This window comes from Mobula hypostoma, chromosome 3, assembly GCF_963921235.1.
Source record: "Mobula hypostoma chromosome 3, sMobHyp1.1, whole genome shotgun sequence".
In the NCBI taxonomy this organism is placed as follows: Eukaryota; Metazoa; Chordata; class Chondrichthyes; order Myliobatiformes; family Myliobatidae; genus Mobula; species Mobula hypostoma.
Genome location: NC_086099.1, coordinates 206030227 through 206050178, shown reverse-complemented (window position 1 = coordinate 206050178; position 19952 = coordinate 206030227). Strand labels below are relative to the sequence as shown.

Below are 19952 nucleotides of genomic sequence, written 5' to 3'. Positions count from 1 at the left end.
TATACATCTAATGATTGCAAGATCCTGCTGTACCTTAAGAACTCAAAGGACTGCATGTCTACACCATCAGCGAGTTGCTCCCTGGCAGAGATAGTGAAAGTGCTGTGCAACATGCTGCTGCCTGGGTCAATGGAGGTTTACAGTCAGATAGTGAGTAGCTGTCATGGTTGCTTTTCAGGGGATTGCAAGACCCCTTTGGACATTGTTAATCAGGTACGCCGCAATGTAGGAGCCCTAGCCATCAGTCGCAGCGAAAGCTAGGCGTGAAGCCATGGTGTTGCCTGTTTGCAGCCACCCAGAGTGAGGGGTCAAAGTCGTTGCGCTTCACCGAGGGTGGTGTGACACTGTGCCCAGATGGAGTCGGATCTGCCTTCCCAATGTTTCACTTGGCAGAAGCCAAGTTCTGTTGTTGTAGATGACTGCAGATTTTTTTTTAAGAGGCATTCAATGGATTCAGGACTCAAGCTGCAGGGCCGCTTGCATTTCAGCCGCTGGAGGAGAGGGCCGGCGTAGCACAGTTGTGACTGAAGATTTAAAATAGACTAAGGGGTCTGGACTATGTACATATTTATTTGTCTGGTTGTGTTTTTACTAATATTCTACAAGGGCTTGCATATGTGGGGAGTGGGCCTCAAAGCCACGGATTTGCCTGGCAAGCATCAGGGGCCAGTCTGTGGGCTGGGTGTGTGCACCATATATACACACATATTCTGCATCGTTGTGTTTTTACTGATATCGTATATGGGTTTATTGACTTGCATGCAACAAGCTGCATCGGCGCAGGGGGTGGGGGAAGTGGCTTCAAGACTCCTATTACGTGACTGTGATCTTGTGTGTGCTTACTCTGTGTGACTATTGGTAATGTGTCTTTGCACCTTGACCCTGTAGCAACAATGTTTCATTTGGCTGGATTCATGAGTATTCATTTTAAACGCAAACAACAGGAATTCTGCAGATGCTGGAAATTCAAGCAACACACATCAAAGTAGCTGGTGAACGCAGCAGGCCAGGCAGCATCTATAGGAAGAGGCGCAGTCGACGTTTCAGGCCGAGACCCTTCGTCAGGACTAACTGAAGGAAGAGTGAGTAAGGGATTTGAAAGTTGGAGGGGGAGGGGGAGATGCAAAATGATAGGAGAAGACAGGAGGGGGAGGGATAGAGCCGAGAGCTGGACAGGTGATAGGCAAAAGGGGATACGAGAGGATCATGGGACAGGAGGTCCGGGAAGAAAGACGGGGGTGGGGGTGACCCAGAGGATGGGCAAGAGGTATATTCAGAGGGACAGAGGGAGAAAAAGGAGAGTGAGAGAAAGAATGTGTGCATAAAAAAGAGTAACAGATGGGGTACGAGGGGGAGGTGGGGCCTAGCGGAAGCTAGAGAAGTCAATGTTCATGCCATCATACAGCTATCTGGACTATTCCTCTTCTCACCCTGTCTCTTGCAAAAACGCCATCCCCTTCTCGCAATTCCTCCGTCTCCGCCGCATCTGCTCTCAGGATGAGGCTTTTCATTCTAGGACGAGGGAGATGTCTTCATTTTTTAAAGAAAGGGGCTTCCCTTCCTCCACTATCAACTCTGCTGTTAAACGCATCTCCCCCATTTCACGTACATCTGCTCTCACTCCATCCTCCCACCACCCCACTAGGAATAGGGTTCCCCCGGTCCTCACCTACCACCCCACCAGCCTCCGGGTCCAACATATTATTCTCCGTAACTTCCGCCACCTCCAATGGGATCCCACCACTAAGCACATCTTTCCCTCCCCCCCTCTCTCTGCATTCCGCAGGGATCGCTCCCTACACAACTCCCTTGTCCATTCGTCCCCCCCATCCCTCCCCACTGATCTCCCTCCTGGCACTTATCCGTGTAAGCGGAACAAGTGCTACACATGCCCTTACACTTCCTCCCTTACCACCATTCAGGGCCCCAAACAGTCCTTCCAGGTGAGGCATCACTTCACCTGTGAGTCGACTGGGGTGATATACTGCGTCCGGTGCTCCCGATGTGGCCTTTTATATATTGGTGAGACCCGACGCAGACTGGGAGACCGCTTTGCTGAACATCTACGCTCTGTCCGCCAGAGAAAGCAGGATCTCCCAGTGGCCACACATTTTAATTCCCCATCCCATTCCCATTCTGACATGTCTATCCACAGCCTCCTCTACTGTAAAGATGAAGCCACACTCAGGTTGGAGGAACAACACCTTATATTCCGTATGGGTAGCCTCCAACCTGATGGCATGAACATTGCCTTCTCTAACTTCCGCTAGGCCCCACCTCCCCCTCGTACCCCATCTGTTACTCTTTTTTATGCACACATTCTTTCTCTCACTCTCCTTTTTCTCCCTCTGTCCCTCTGAATATACCTCTTGCCCATCCTCTGGGTCACCGCCCCCCCCGTCTTTCTTCCCGGACCTCCTGTCCCATGATCCTCTCGTATCCCCTTTTGCCTATCACCTGTCCAGCTCTCGGCTCTATCCCTCCCCCTCCTGTCTTCTCCTATCATTCTGCATCTCTCCCTCCCCCTCCAGCTTTCAAATCCCTTACTCACTCTTCCTTCAGTTAGTCCTGACGAAGGGTCTCGGCCTGAAACGTCGACTGCGCCTCTTCCTATAGATGCTGCCTGGCCTGCTGCGTTCACCAGCAACTTTGATGTGTGTTTCATGAGTATTCATATATGGTTAAATGACAATTAAGCTTGAATTAAATTGAACTGAATTGCAATTGGGACTATAGAAAGGACGGTGTGATTGGTATGGACCAGCTGGGATGAAGCATCAGTTTCCATGCCACATTATTCTCTGACTCTATGACCAGATTAAAGCACAATTGTAATGAGTTGATCTGTATAAATGGTACATAGAAGAGGAATTTTTCTACTGTACCTTGCTACATATGACAATAATAAACCATTTACCACTGCTCAACGGAGTTTAATTTCTCACACATTTTGTTACTTGCTTGGAGTCTTAAAGCAACATGATGTCAGTTGCATTGATTTTAGTAATCTCCATACACCTTTAGGTTAAATATAGTAAGCGGGATTACAGCAGACATTAACTTCCTAACTTTGTGGGAAATGTAGAATACAGCTCCTTCCCAAAGGCTAGGAAATAAATTCAGATATGTAACTCATTTATTGGCTCTGGTATCATGAATGTAACCATTCACACGCAATTTATGTGCAAGATCATTCGCTCTCAGATGGTTGTGTGGTCATTGTTGACATTACAGTTGGGTAAACTTGCTCGTGGTGCAGATTGTGAGGTTTTTGCTGTTTCATTATAACTCCATATAACATGGCTTCAAATGGAGTTTGGGAACCTTAATTATCCCCATTTAAGGTATTCTCAGACAAATATAGATCAAGATTTGCCACATAACGCAGCTTGAACTTATTCCGCCTGCAACTGCCGATAACTTCATTATAATCTTATATGGCAATATTAAGCAACATACTGTGAAGGATTCCTACTGTATGAATCAGTTCCAGACAGCCTTTTTATTGGAAAGACAGGAAGGTCAAATAGTATCCTGTGCTGCTGTCTTTGCCAAATTCCACAATATCCAACTGAGGCTTTATCTCAGGGGAAATAAACCACAAATAAAAGCTTTGCTTATGCTTTCTTAGACTTGATCTAGTTTTGTGTTCTGAAATTGAGATGCTTTACCCTTATAACAGAGATTAACTCCAATAAATAATTACATGTAAAGGGTACAGAGGAAAATATTCATCTGGTATTTACAACAGTACATAATCATTCCGATGACATAAACCACAATTAGCCAATGAGTATTTTATAACGGGCTGATATACCTGGACATTGAACATCATACTTCATTCATTCTAATTCATTAAACAAAAGAACCTAGCTGCTGGATATTGCAACAAAATCAAATAATGCTAAAAGCACTTAGCTCAAGTAGTTAACTGTTCAAAGTATTGGATAACTATACTGATCAACGTTAGAGCAGTGTTCTGGTTTGAAACTACACTTGAAACGTAAACTGACATGTTCTGTTTCAAGATACAGGTACTAGCTAACTGCTTTCCCAAATTACTTCTATCCTTACTGCCAAGTTATATCATCCATTTCCTATTCTACATATTATAAAGTAACAGTTATCTTCATTCTATTATCTTCTAGATGGCTTGAACTTATGATGTCCATTGGTAGATTATTTATCAAATACTTTGCATGCATTATTTACAACTTAAAGATTATTGAGAAACTGATTTCCTGGTTCATTTCTAAAACCTGATCACAACTCTGTGCTGAAATCATTCTAAAATGGACTGCTGATAAGCCTCAACATAAAATATTTTAAAGTTTTTAAGTATAAAGCCCCAAGAACTGTTCTATTAAACAGTAGAGAAAAAGGAATGTAGTTTAATAATAGATTTGAAAACTGAAATTTCTTGACTGACATCCTTCAGCTTAAAACCTTTGAGTCACCTAGGTAAAAAATTCTCCTCTACCAGCACTCCAAGGTCAAACACTTCTCAGCCACCATTGAAAATATCAACAAGGTTTTGCACTGCTGCTGCAAAAAGCTACTTTTCATGGCATTTATATCCAGTGAATGCATGCCTATGGCAATGACCTTCAACTTTTCAGTTCTGCAAACCTTCCAGCTAGATATTTTAGATTCACAAAGACTCCTGTTAAGCTGCTTAGCAGGACACCCAATTAACTGACAAAAAAAAGCCCAGCTTAAATGCCAGCAGTACAGCATTGACAAATGTAAAGTATTCTCTCTCCATTTGTGTGAGTCAGCATTCAAAATTTCTCTTTGCAGCACCTGTGGCACTCTGCCATCAGGCAGCTCCAAGATCCTGGAACAGCAACATGAAACTGCATGATTAAGTATCATTATGCTTTATATTCTTTCTAGAGTATTGTGAGACATTTATTATGAAAATGCCCTGGTATGTCATACCCCAGGCAAAGTAAATATATTAATAATTAATACAGGAGTGTTATGCCAGTTCCCCAACTGACTCAATGTATGCATCAGGATACTGAAATTTATTTAGATACTCTAAGGACAATCCACCAGTGAAAAAAATTTGATGAGAGGAGTCAACTTAATAACAAAATAGAAAACTAGTAAGTATTAGGTGACATGAATAGTGAACCAGAGCAGCAAGAAAATAATAGATTGGAGGCTAGGATTAAAGGCAATCTATACCTTTTCCTTGAGCATTTAGAAGTAAAAAGGCCTGCCAATGAACCAGAAGGGCAATTAAGGGTCAATATGGAAACAGAAGGCTTGACTTGCAATGAGTACTTTGCATCAATATTTACCAGTTTTGAAAATAGTGGTAGACAAGAAACTGATACATCAGATTGACCCAAAAAGGAAGCAGTAACAAGATCTATGGTACTAGTAAAGGAGAGAGATCACCAGAACCAGATGAGATACATCACAGTTTGCCAAAAGAAATAAGAACAAACTGCAGAGCTGCTTGCCACAATCTGTGAAGGGGCTTGAGTAAAATATTCCAAATTTGTTCAAAAATGGACAGAAAGATGAACTTGGCAAAAAAAGTAAGCTAGTTCTTATGATTTTAAAACAAACAGCCAAGAACAAAAAACAATACAAAGGACCAGCACTGATGTAATGACAGTTTGTTGATGAGATAACAGAATGGGAGGATGAGGAAAGCACAAGTGCTTTAGTCTTTGTAAAGCCCAAGGGATAAAAGGTTCAGTTGCAGCACAGATGCAAGGTTGGTAAAGAAACAGAATTAACACATTTAGTTGTTTTTCAGCCTGGAGGGAGGCATACAGTGAAGTGCTGTTAGCTACTCAATCCACTCCAGTTTTTGGTATGTCTCAAAGAACCTGGAGATACAGGTCACATCTTCAAATTTTGCAGAAAGCACAAACATTTGAAGTAATCACTATGAAAGACAACAGTAGGCTATATGAAGAAACACACAGAATAATAAAATCAGCTGAAATTTGACATCCAAAACTGACGCAAAAAAAAGAGGAAGAATAATGAGAAAAAAGACCCTAAATTATACAAATGGGGGACATGAGATACAAATATTTGTTGGTAGGACAGTTAACAGAGCAAAGCATATAGAATACTAGTCTTGTTTTAAGTTAGAAAATTACATAACCTATAAAGTTTACTAAAGCAAAGCACTCACTGGTCCCAGTCAGAGTGCTTTGTATAGGGATAACACAAAAAAAAAGGTTTGGAAAGGGAAGGAAGAAAGTTTTTATGGACTATTTTGGAAATTAAGGATTACAATTATATTAATAAACATCAGAATCAAGTCTTCTTGCACTTGGAAAAGGTTCAGCTAAACTGAGATATACTAAGGGTAAAAGGTTAGCTGGCGAGAGAATACATTCACTTGGGGTCAGTCTGGTAACCTATGTGTGCAGCCAGAGTAAATGGGAGAAGTCTTAAATGAATACTTTCCACTGTATTTATCTTGGAGTTCAGGGGAGAGAACAGTGATACTGGTAATTGGCTTATTATTGTCACACGTACTAAGATATAGGGAAAAATTTTCGTTGGCATGTCATCCAGACAGTTCATTCTATCCATAAGCAGACTGAAGTAGTACAAAAGAGAAAAAGCAATAACAGAATGCAGAACAATGTTACAGTTACAGAGAAGCACTGCAGGTAGACAAAGGGACTGTGCAAGCTATGTTGAGAGATTAAGAGTTCATTTTTTTGGGTATAATAATAAGTCCTTTTTATCACAGCCTTATCACAGCTGGTTAGAAACTTTCTTTGAGCCTGCTTAAATACCTTCTGCCCAGTGGAAGAGAAAGAAGAAAGAATTACCAAGATGGAAAGGGATTAGTAAACTCCAAGAACTGGGCCTCAATACTGCCTCGTGCAGTTGGGTCCTGGATTTCCTCACTTGTAGACCCCAGTCGGCTCAGATTGGCAAAAACATCCCTCCACAATGTCCATCAGCACAGGAGCACTACAGGGATGTGTACTTAGCTCCTTGCTCTACTCTGTTTATACCTATGACTGTGTGGCTAAATACAGCTCCAACACCATATACAAGTTTGCTCATGACACCACTGTTGCGGACCGTATCAAAGGTGTTTTACAGTTCCTGACGTTTATAGTTTAAGGATCCTGTTTATAGTTACTGTTTTATAGATTTGCTAAGTTTGCCTGCAGAAGAAGAATCTCAGGGTTGCATGTGGGGACATGTTTGCACTCTAATAATAAATTTTACTTTGAACTTTTTCTTATTGTCATTAGCCAAAGACCAGACACCAGAAGGCTGGAGGATGGCTAATGTTGTGCATTTAGTTAAGAAGTGTGTCAGGGATAAACCAGGAAACTAGACTAGAGGGAAAGTTATTGGAGAAGATTCTGACAGATATTTACTTGCATTTGGAAAGGCAAGAACTAATTTGGAATAGCCTTTATGGCTCTGTGCACAATAAATCATGTCTCGCGATTTGATTTTCATGGCAACAGCAGGTATAATTGTTTTCACATGGCCTTTAACAGAATCCCAGATGGTAGACGGGTCCAGAAGGTTAGAACAGAAGTGGCGGTGAAGGCAAGAGCAGTAACATTACTTAAAAAACATCTACACAGATATTTGAATGAGCAAGGCACAGAGTGATTTGGAATTAGTGCAGAGAAGTGGAATTAGTATAGACAGGCTTTGGTCAGGCCATGAAGGGCATGTTTCTATGTTGTACAGTTCTAGGACTCTCTGGTAGGAAGTGTTTAAAATCATTTAAGTTACCAGAATGGTAATCCAGAGGCTCAATCAACAATACTGAATTGAAATTCCATCCTAGATTTGGAATTTATATTCATTAAATAAGGCATCATCAGAAAATGACTGAGTCATTGGCTAAGTAATAAAATACAAAAACCATTAACAGTGGCTGAAGGGCAAGGAGTACAGATTTAAGTGATCAGCAGAAAAATCAGATGGACAATGGTGAAAAACCAGCAGCAACATCACTCACAGTGAATTATGGCTGAAACTGTACAAAGGCAGGACAAGCAGAGAAGCACAAGACACTGCAGATGTTAACACATATAGAAAAGTGGAGGGTTCTGTGAGAGGAAAGGGTTAGAATGATTTTAGAGTAGGTTACAGAGTTGGCACAACATCATGGGCTGAAGGGCCTGTACTGTTCAGTACTCCTTATTCTACGTTGGAAGCTGGAGCAAAATCCAAGTTCTTCTAGTAGGCGATTTTTTCTTTGTTCTAGAACAATGACAAACCCTGTATATTTTGATAATTGTTGAGTTGTTCCATCACCTGTGCTCTTTCTCCCAATACTTGGGAAACAGATGACACATTGTGAGCTTGAGAGGCCAAGAATGGGGGTGGGGGGGGGAATTTGATTATAACTACACAGTATATTTGCCTGCTCTCACCTATAATCATCACAATGGACATCCCTCACCATTGTTTTCCAGTGTACTGTAAATTGACAAATGAGGTTTGAGCGATTTTCGTTATGAAGTAGAGACACAAAGATTGAACAGTTTTCCATTTGACCTATGAATTAACTCCACCCCAACAGAGCATACACAGTGAAATACAGCACTGAAGCACAGCAGATTGAGAAGTGATCTGGTGCAAAGGTCTAACCTTGGTTATTTCTAGTCTGTACAGGGATTAGGTTTGTGATAGACCTGTTTTTTGGGATTGCAACTTGTGCATCACCATACAGTAGAGATTGACTAATACCTTGAGATCAACCAAATCAGCTGAAGGATTCTCACATTCCCTCTGGTTTGAGGCAAAGGCTTACATGAAATTGAAAAAGGACATGTAATATGTTGACATTGATATCTATGATTTTTTTTTGATCTGTTATGTGATAAAGATCCTGTCCTTTGCACTTCACGAAACCACATACAACTTTGGAATGATGAGGAGGATCCTTTTGATTGTCTGTGGAGAGGCCTCTCAACAACATCCCAATCTAATGCTTTCCCTTTCTTAAACTTCCCACTGCAATACTCAACTAGTTCTAATTCAGGTCACATATAGTCTATGTGCCTGGCGCCAAGTTCCCAAAAACAAGCATGCTTTTCCAAGCTCCATTGTCACTTACAATCTCTAGGATAACGGACAATACACCGGGGGGGGGGGGGGAGAGGGGTGCAACATAATAGAGTAGCAATTAGCATAACACTTTACAGGACCAACCATCAAAAGGTCGGGGATCAATTCCCACTGCTGCCTATAAAGAGTTTGTACGTTCTCTCCATGACTATGCGGGTTTCTTTCAGAAGCTCCAGTTTTTTTCCACATTTCAAAGATGTATGGCTTAGTAAGGGTTAGTAAGTTGTGAGCATGCTATGTTGGTACCAGAAGCATGATGACACTCGCAGGCTGCTACCAGCACATCCTCCAACTTTGTTGGCCATGATGCAAATAATATTTCACTTCAATACACACAAAATGCTCATCCCAAATCGTCGAATGCACATTTTTCCATAGATGCTGCCTGGCCTGCTAAGTTCCTCCAGCATTTGGTGTGTGTTGCTTAGATTTCCAGCATCTGCAGATTTTCTCTTGTTTGTAATACATTTCACTGTATGTTTCAATGGGCATCTGACAAATAAAGCTAATCTTTAGAAGATTCTCAGATTTCCTGAAATAATTCCACATCCATGCCATGTTTGGAAATCTCTGCAACTGCTCTAAGAGGAGAAAGAGCATTACAGAAATGACTAAATGCTCAGTTTCTATGACAGAAGCACACAAACACTACATTCGAATACAGCATACCATTTCCCAAAATACCACCCACCCTTTCTTGCACCACCTATGACAGTCGGTACTCCCATTAGCTTTCTTCAGGCATTTCAAAATCCAGAGTACTAGACTGAAATTCAGATTGATCCCCCAAGAACTGCCTAATAATTTAACATACAACTTATAACATACCAAAATAAATTTCACTTGATTTAAAAACTTTTGGTAACAGCACTCACTTTTTGCCCTCAGAAAATTAAGTTTGATGGTGCTCCCATTCAAAGATCATGCATTATTCATTGCCTGAGCTCTTAATAATAAAATCATTCCTCAAATATTTAACTGACACAAAAGTATTGGTGTTACACTAGCAATTAATTTGTAGCCCACAATTTGCCCATTATTTTGTAAATAACCTCATTTTTATTTATTTTCATCACATCACAGAATTCTGGGTAGGGGTGTAATTCTCTCAGAAGTCTGCCGATTTGATTTCAAGGGCAAGCTCATAACTGAAGTAGATGCATAATACTCATGTTTATGATTACCAGCTAATGAGTTTTAAGAAAAATGACTGGGCTTGAAATAAAGCAGAATATTCTGGCTAATCAATTGCACACTGAGGTAACTGTAAAACCTGTTAGCACAAAAAAATGTTTCGCAATTAAGGGCTGGTACTGGAAGCCAGGCACAGCACAGCTACAGGATAAGCCAATGACATGACTGTGATTTGGCTCCCCTGACACAGTAATTACAGAGTGACCTGAAATCTCTACAAATATATTTTCTTTCTTCCCTTTTTTTTTCTTTCCTGAAGGTGTTGACTCCATGTTGTGTACGAAACTAAATATAGTACTACACATCAGACAGCCTTGAGTTTGATTTTAGTTAGCCTCATCTATAAAGTTTGGTCATACTTTCAGTACTCAGGCTTCCTGGAGCACGTAAGCAGAGGTTAGTGTCCCAGCTTTTGTGCAAAATATGACCTTTTGGGTACTGCACTGAAATCAGAGATGAACAGGCTAAAGTTCAGAAGATATCTAAAGCATGAATCAGCAAATGGAAAGACTTTGATAATTGCTGAACATACCTCATGAGAGCACAAGAACCAAGGCAATCAAGCAAGTACGTTAAGGGAATTTGGGACTATTTTCGTGTTAGGTGTAATGAAGTATAGAATCACATGTAATTATTTTTACACAAAAATAAAAGGAATGATAAAAATTTCTGGAGAATCGAGTTGACAGAATAGTTTTTTGCTCCATTTGAAAAGATATACAAACTCATGATACCAGGATATTCAGTGCATTCTAACACAATTAAAGAAACAGATGCAGACATTATGGTGGAAGCTTTAAAATAATTCTAAATGCATGAGCAACAATGAAGTGAATAGGCTTCATTGATCTCAGGAAAGTCAGAAGACAATTCAAAACTGGGCCAAGAACATAATATAGAAAGCAAAGTACTAAAAACCTATTTTTACTATCTTTTTTTTCTCCTCAGACAGAATATTAATCCTGGTTCTGTACCTGTACCATTACTCCTTCAGAGCAAGTATCATCGTAAATGAAGGCATCCCCAAATGGCTGGTATAGCCAACAATAAAAAAAATCAAAATCATAATTCAACAAGCTCCATGTAATTATTTTTTTTCAGAGAAATAAAATATTCAGTATTTCTAATAATAATAATGTGCATGCAAACTTTGTAGTCAAAATGTATGAGGTACTCTGTAGCCTTGAAATAAGTTACTTTCCCCTTGACAGTGATCTGTCATTTTCCCATCTCGAATAATGTACCAATTGAGCATGTTGTTAGCAGGTTTAGCCATCTGGAATCATCAATAGCAGCTCTGCTAAATTATACTATGGTAACCATGATTAAATAATCAGGGACTAGATAACAAACCATGGCTCAATGGATAAATTTCATATTGACATTCTTGAAATAGATTTCCTCTACTCAACATCATTAGAATGGTGAAATTACTTTAGGTCGGGTATATAATTTAAAAAGTTAAATGCTGCATTTGAGTGAAATCTCAAATAAAAACACAATATCCTAAGAAAGCTCAATACAACATCTGCAGATAGAAAACATAGCTAGCTTTAAGGCATTATTTCAGACCTTTGATGAAAGGCTAACTGAAAAGTTATTTACTTTTCTAACCAGAAAAGTTGCCTGAACTGCTGAGTATTTCCAGCATTCTTTATTTTTATTGTGCATATGTAATCGCTGCTCCAAATCAGCTGTACGAATGAAGAAATCTCCCCTACAGCAGTTAACGCAACACTTCAGAGCACCACCAGTAAGATCAGGGTTTGATTCCTGCTGTTGAATCCAAGGTGTTTGTACATTCTCCCTATGACTGCATGAGTTTCCTTTCAGGTGCTATGGTTTCCTACCACATTCCAAGTATGTCGGGTTATGGTTAGTGAGTCTCAGGCATGCAACGTTGGCACCAGAAATACTGCAACACTTGCACAATCCTCGCTGATTTGGTTTGATACAAACAATGAATTTTACTGTGTTTTGATGTACATGTGGCAAATAAAGATTTATAAATTGTTAACAGCTTCTCCACCACTCCTTTACATCTATTTTTACCCTGTATCTCTTTTGCTCTTCCTTTACTGTTTCATTAATATTATCTTCTGTACACTCGGATGAAAAGTACTTATTCTGTGGTTCAATCACAATTTTTGTTCCTCTAAATCCACCACTGCTTTAACTAATATTTTGCTTTTTATGCTTATAAAAGTTTTGTCTTTTGATTTTCAATTTTGTTCCTCAATCCCTCTGTTTTCCCTATTACAACTTCCTCTATGGTTTCTGTATTGACAAAAACAAAAGCAATAGCAAAATACTGCAGATGCTGAAAATCTTAAATAAAGAGACTAAATGAGGAAATCTCAGCAAATGGAGAAGCTTCCAATAAACTATTTCAAATTGATGAACTTTTACCACAACAATGGATTCCCACTGTATTCTGCACCTGATGTTCATAGTCAACTTACTGTGCTTTCTTTCTGTTGTGACCTCTAGTTCTTTTGGCATCCAGAGAGATCTAATTTTAGATGCCCCAGTTTCCTTCTAATAGTTGTATCTTTACTGACTCTAGTTGAAAGGCTTGTCATTTGCTCACTTAGTTTTCCACTACAGTAACTAAATCTTTTCACAATTCACTGTCTTGCTTCCAAGTGCAAGATTCTTTGTTTTAAATTTTACTGGCAGGAAAATAAGATCCAAAATATTAATCCATTGGTGTATACTATTAAACTAAATGCAGATTATATCATATTTTGAAAACAAAGTGGAATTAAAGGAATTGCTACAGATTGCATAAACCTTTAACTGCTGTTGGTATTACTAAATGATGGCTCAGTCCATTTTCTATACACTCATCTCTGCATTATAAGGTTTTGGGCTTACGACTTTAGGCAAATGATCACATCTATTCTGCTGAAATCCAAAAGACTATGAAGGAGGAGACTGTTTTCCTGAAGATCTAGTCAATATTACTTTCTGAAGCATCTAACCAAAATATTCACCTTAAAATTATCTGTGGGATTTATTATGCCCAAATGCCTCTCATATTTCCCTACCTGTCATTATAATTCACTATTTATTTAAGTGTGACTAAATGACAACAAAAAAAAAAATTAAGTGTAATGTTAATGTGAAAGTCTGGGCTAAAATACCCACACCCACATTGTAATCTCTTTGTATTTATGTCTTTCCTTTTATGTTAAAATGGATCAAAGTCTTCAATTTTCTGCACCATTTCAATTTCTTAAAAGCTGTATACCCACTGAATATATCAAACAAAAAATTACTCTCAATTATTTGATTCCTCAGTTTCACAATTAATGTGCCACATGCTTTGAATGTACTGTACTGTACTCAAGGCTAAATATGGACAAAGTGCCTAAATTTAGAATTGCCATACATTTTGAGACATTACTTAAACAGTTTAGGAAATCATTTCTAGTAAGGACTTTGACATGTATACACTTATAACATCGGACAACATTAATAGCAAGGAGACAGAAGGAATTACACCTAAGCCACTGATTTAGAATCATAGCCAAACTTGCATATGCACACCGTTGTCGATAAGAGCTGTTCCTATTTGGCAGTGTTTAGCAAAGAAAGTGTCTTTAAATGTTGTAACTGTACCCAACTATACCACTTCCTCTTGTTCCACCTACCACCACCTTCTGTGTGAAAGAGATTTTTGTCAAGTGCCCTTTACATTTCTTTTGTCTCACTTTAACCCTGTGCCCTCTAGTTTCACATACACCTACCCTGGGGGAGAAAAAGACTATGACCATTCACCGGAACCATTTCTCTGCTCAAGACATTGAACTTACTTTGTTCTCTCTGACACACTTAACTTTCTATCCCCCCCATCAAATAACACTGCCCAGTTTCAACTGAAAAATTTTAAGAACTTCAATAAATCCTTGGAATGCAGAATTACAAATTTTAACAACCTGTGCGTAAAGACATTTTTAATTCTATCTTTATAATCTTACATTTGTGTCCAATTGTGGTCTAACTATTGGAAATCATTACTACTTCAGGCATAACCACTCAAACTCAAGAACTTGTAAAAGTTACTTACATTACTTAGACACCATGCTGTTGTGCAAATATGAGAATATGCAATGGACAGCGGCTAACACCAATAGAGGTACTTTCATTTTTAAATATCAAGTCAACTACAAACTCAGTTCAAGGAGTTGATAGCTATACTCACAGGTCTGCGGAGAAAGAAGAGTGTTAGCGCCCCAACCAATGGCATGTCACCGATAAGGGGCTCCAGAATTACTCTAAGTGTGCCGTTCATCTGCAAGTATATTAATAAGATCGTATTTCAGAAAAGACAGTTGATTTTCACAAATTAGTTAAGACTTAATTTGCACTCATCACACACCAGAGGTATCGAGAATTTTCATTATTTTTTGAGATATTTATTGAAGTCACCAGGTTATAATGCCAAATATGTACTAAATGCTGCCTCACTTAATATTTAATATTTGGGCATGGAAGATGACATTTTACAGGAGATTCAACCCAAGTAGACATTCATGTGTTTAAAAACATTACACACAGCAAAACATTGAGGGAACAAAGCATTAAAACACATTAATAAGGAAGACTTCACAAACGATAGAACAAAAATATTTAGAAAAAAATTAGAAAAAAAAAGTAGAAAGCTTAATCCGAAACACGCAACATTTTGCCTCATTTCACAATTCTAAGCGATATGCAATTCCAAGTACCATGGGTAATATTTTCTGATGCAACAGAAATAATACTCAGTAATTTAACAGAAGAATATGGATGAAAAGGCCATTCCCCCTATAAATCATGATTAATTTCACTGTGACCCTGCACCATTACCACATCTCTCAGAACAAAATGACTGTAATCCTCATACAAAATTTCAAAATATTGAAATTTGCTGCATGAAGGTTAATTCCTGTTTCATATGTGCATAAAATCTGTCCAAATCAATTAATCATATCTCACAAAAAAAATCCAAATATTCATACTTCAATAAAACTCCCAAAATAATTTAAAGAATCATAGCAAATCAGTCACCCACCTGGATGCCTTTTACACCAGCTCTGCAAAAGTACCTTTTGATCTCAATGTCTATATCGCAGTTTCCAACATAGCTGAGAAAATAAAGAAAATACAGTGTATAGGCAACATGCCAAAAGGTACTTTCTGTAAAATCACTGATCAAAATAAGGCTTATTATCATCGTCTTATATGGCATGAGGTTTGTTTGTGGCAGAAGTACAGTACAAAGACATAAAATTACAAAACAAACAATGCAAAAGAAAATCATTCTGAAAGTCTACTAAAAAGTTCAGAAAGGTAAGGCAAATACGCAGTACTGCAGGCACTTCAACCACAGCAGCAATGCCCTGCTCTAGGAACAAAAGATAAAGATGATTCTCAGTGAGAAAAGTACAGATTTCAGAGTTCTGCAAAAATGTTCTCTATCCATAGGTGTGAACAAACCCACCGACTTTCCCTTAATTTTTAATTCAGCTATGCACATGCATTGTATTTTAAGTCACTTATAGGTCCCAGAGAATGAGAACCTTACACAAATATCAATTTTAACTTTATTTTTAGATTGATTTTTTTTAATTCAGGTGTGACCACTACTTTTCATACAATTCTTGAGTATTTTATAAATGGTATGGGGAGGCAAATGTGCATAGTATTTTTATATCATAGTACCATAGGTTCGAGATAAACAAGATGCAAGAGGCTACAGTTGCTGGGATCTAAAGCAGAAGACAAAATGCAGAAAGAACTCAGCAGGTCAGGCAGCATCTCAGAAAGCAAAATGACGGATGACATTTTGGGCCAACACTCTGCATTGGAGTAAAAGTTCCACTCTAACCTCCATCTCAAAGTGTTTTACGCTGCACTAGTATGCCATTTCCCAACATCAACCATCCTGATATTCCAATTTGTTTCCAAAAAGTATCTGAAGACTCGCTCACTTGTGAATTACCCTTCCACCCTCCGTGGAGAAAATACTTTCCTTACCAGTACTCGGGGGAAAATGTAATAAAAATTGTAAAATTTATGTTAAAGAAACAAACAACACAAACCCATGTTTATTTCATTCTACTAGAAAAAAAAATTATTAGGTTCTTCAAAAGTCAACCTACTAGTCTGATTCACAGCCATCCAGTTTGGATAGTGTCTTGGTGGAAATGGCACAACATCAATAACATGGCAGTAGAGGAACACTAGACAATGTAGCTGAGCAACCAAGTTACAAGTGATGACAGCTGAATATGTGCATGTCATCCAGACATCTACGTTCAGAACTGTAGAACAAAACAGTCAAAACCACTGACTTCTTAAAGCTTCTCAGATTCTTTGATGGCTCTGAAAGGTGTAACCAGCACCACTGGAGGAAAATGCATTTAAAAGTTTAATTCATTTATACAAATAAATGATATATACGCCTTGATTTATTACCTTGTTTTGAGTAAAACTCTATAAATAAAAAGATCTGCAGTTACTGTTTTGCAGACTTGACAATCTCTTAAAATTTACTGAATGAGGAAATAATGCAATCAGTAAAGTTAAAGCACATAATATAGACCCGCACTGCCAGGATTGAAATTAACATTAAAATCCAGTTTTGGTAGCAGAACAAAACATATTGATGCTGCAGCTAATTTTTAAAAACTAGAAGCTACAGTATTATAATGCAACAAAATCTGAACAAGTGATTTGGCCATATGACAATTGTGGACGGTTCATACCATTTGACTTCACTAACATTTCCCTAAAATCTAAATAGCTTTTAAAGCATAATATCTGCACAACTCATGAATTTCAAAATCGAAATGTCCACCGATGCACAAATAAATCTATATCAAAATGATTTTAGTTCAACATGCTTTCAAATCAATAAATTGCACACTGCACATTTAGACAGAGACTTAATGTAAAGACTTTTACTCCTCATGTATATGAAGGATGCAAGTAATAAAGTCAATTCAATTCAATTCAAAGCACAAGGAACATGATTTTTTTTCCCAAATCAAGTGGAATACTGATCAGGAATTTGCAAATAATGGTACTGTATCATTTAATTGCAAACAGTAATATTGCTAAAGATTAATGCTGAAACAAAAAATGTTTAACTGGAACAAATCTAAGATACTGTCAGTTAAACAATACAAGTCTGGCAAAAGGGGCTACCCATCTGAAACTCCTTTATTTGTCAGTATAGCCTGATCCATCATGTATTCTCAGCATTTTCTGTTTTTACATATAATACTTAGGATGTTGGAATCTGAAATAAAAGGAGAACAAATCAGAAACAAACCATAGATTAGGCAGCATCTGTGGAGAAAGAAACAATGCATCAGATTGATATCATGCTTGGTAATACTTCAGAGGAAATTAACTGGAACCTCACAGCATTATTTCAGGAAATAAATGAATCATGTCCAACTTCAGCAACATTTTCTGTCTGTGACCTTCTTATAATGCAAGAGCAAGACTCCAGAAGTTCGAATGAAAACGTCATGATACAGAGTTCAAAATTTATTTATTGCAATCGTGAATTTATTCTTAACGTTGAAAATATACTTTAAGATAACTGACTAAAGTATTTATGATAGTTAAAGAATTTGAACAGGATGTATGAATTCAAATAAACAAACTTAGGAAAAACTAATGGGGTTGCACAACAATTATGCAAATCTAAACTGGGTCAAACGTCAAAAGCTGTTGCATTTCAGGAAGAGTGACTTCTGGAATAAATGACTAAATTGCATGGTGGAAGTAGTTTTGTGGTTAATGTTCAGCAAGAGAATAACAAAATTCATTGCATACAATAGGGAGCTAGGATACTAGGTAATGCAGCCTATGGTCATTATTAGCTCCTGGAAGTTTTACTGAGTATTATCCATCTCTAAAAGCCACGTCCCACATTAACTTCTTTTCCTTAGCTAGAACATTATCATGAGATCATAAGATATAGGAGCAGAATTAGGCCATTTGGCCCATCGAGTCTCCTCCGTCGCTCATGGCTGATCCAATTTTCCTCTCAGCCCCAGTCTCCTGCCTTCTCTCCCCTATATCCCTTCATACCCTGATCAATCAAGAATCTATCAACCTCTGCCTTAAAAAAAAAGATAGATAGATAGACAGACAGACAGACTTGGCCTCCACAGCTGCCTATTGCAAAGAATTCCAGATTCACCACTCTCTGGCTAAAGAAATTCCCCGTCATCTCTGTTCTAAAAGGATGCCCCTCGATTGTATCCTCTGGTCTTAGATGCTCCCACCATAGAAAACATCCTCTCCACATCCAGTCTATCAAGGCCTTTTCACCATTTGATAGGTTTCAATTAAGGCACCCCTCATTCTTCTGAATTCTAGTGAATACAAGCCCAGAGGCATCAAACGCTCTTCATATGACAAGCCATTCAATCTTGGAATCATTTTCATGAACCTCCTTTGAACCCTCTCCAGTTTCAGCACATCCTTTTGAAGATAAGGGGCCCAAAACCACTCACAATACTCCAAGTGAAGCCTCACCAGTGCTTTATAAAGTCTCAATGTCACATCTTTGCTTTTATGTTCTAGTCCTCTTGAACTGAATGCTAATATTGCAATTGCCATCGTCGCCACAGACTCGACCTGCAAATCACGTCAACTTTTAGGGAATCCTGAAAACAAACTCCCAAGTCCCTTTGCACCTCAGACTTTTGTATTTTTTCTCCAATCAAATTTTCTTTTCCAGTCAATTCTGGCTAATTCTTCTCTCATGCCTCTGTTAATTGCTTTACTCTGCTGTAATACTGTACTGAAAAATCTGACTTTACTTCTCCATATATTTCAGGATATATTTGACCATGTTATGATCACTTTCCCCTTAGGATTCATTTACCTTAAGCTCTCTAATCAATTCCGCTTCATTGCATAATACCCAATCCAGAATAGCTGATCCCTTAGTAGACTCAACCAGGGGTTGCTCTAAAAATCCATCTCATAGGTTCTCTAGAAATTCCTCCTCTTAGAATCCAGCACCAACCTGATTTTCCCAAGCTACCTGCATGTTGAAGTCTCCCATGACTATTGCAACATCACCCTTTTAGCATGCATTTTCTACCTCCAGTTGTAATTTGTAGGCCACATCCTTACTACTGTTTGGGAGTCTGTATACAACTCCCATCAGGGACTTTTTGCCCTTGCAGTTCCTTAGCACTATCCACAATGATTCAACACCTTCCAACCCTATCTCACCTGTTTTTAATGATTGAATTTCATTTTTTAACCAACAAAGCAACAACACCCCCTCTGCCTTCCAGCCAGTTGACATAAAGTGTATCCTTGGACATTAAGCTCCCAGCTATAATCTTCTTTCAGCTATGGTTCAGTAATGCCTACAATATCATACATGCCAATCTGTAACTGTGCTACAGGTTCATCTCCCTTATTCCGTACAGTGCACGCATTCAAATATAACATCTTCAGCCTTTTTGTCTACCTTTTACGTTGTAACTCATCTTGTTGACTGCAATTTTGCCCCATTATCAGCCTCTCCTTACTACAAATTGCCTGTTCACCCCCTCAATAGTATCTAAAGTTGTACAATAATTATTATTGAGGGGAACAGCCACAGATGTACTCTGCACTGGCTGTGCATTTCCCCTCCT

The 19952-nt window shown here is 38.5% G+C and overlaps 1 protein-coding gene across 4 annotated transcripts in view; it reads right to left on the bottom strand.

Moving 5' to 3' along the window:
• The window catches only part of esyt2b (extended synaptotagmin-like protein 2b), a 200906-nt gene that overhangs the window by 74954 nt on the left and 106000 nt on the right, over positions 1-19952 (bottom strand). For all 4 annotated transcript variants that reach the window (XM_063044411.1, XM_063044412.1, XM_063044413.1 and 1 more), the window contains exons 5-6: positions 15347-15419; positions 14495-14584 (exon numbers count right to left, since the gene is read on the bottom strand). In XM_063044411.1, coding sequence (XP_062900481.1) covers positions 14495-14584; positions 15347-15419 — 163 coding nt within the window. The remainder of the gene's footprint in view (positions 1-14494; positions 14585-15346; positions 15420-19952) is intronic.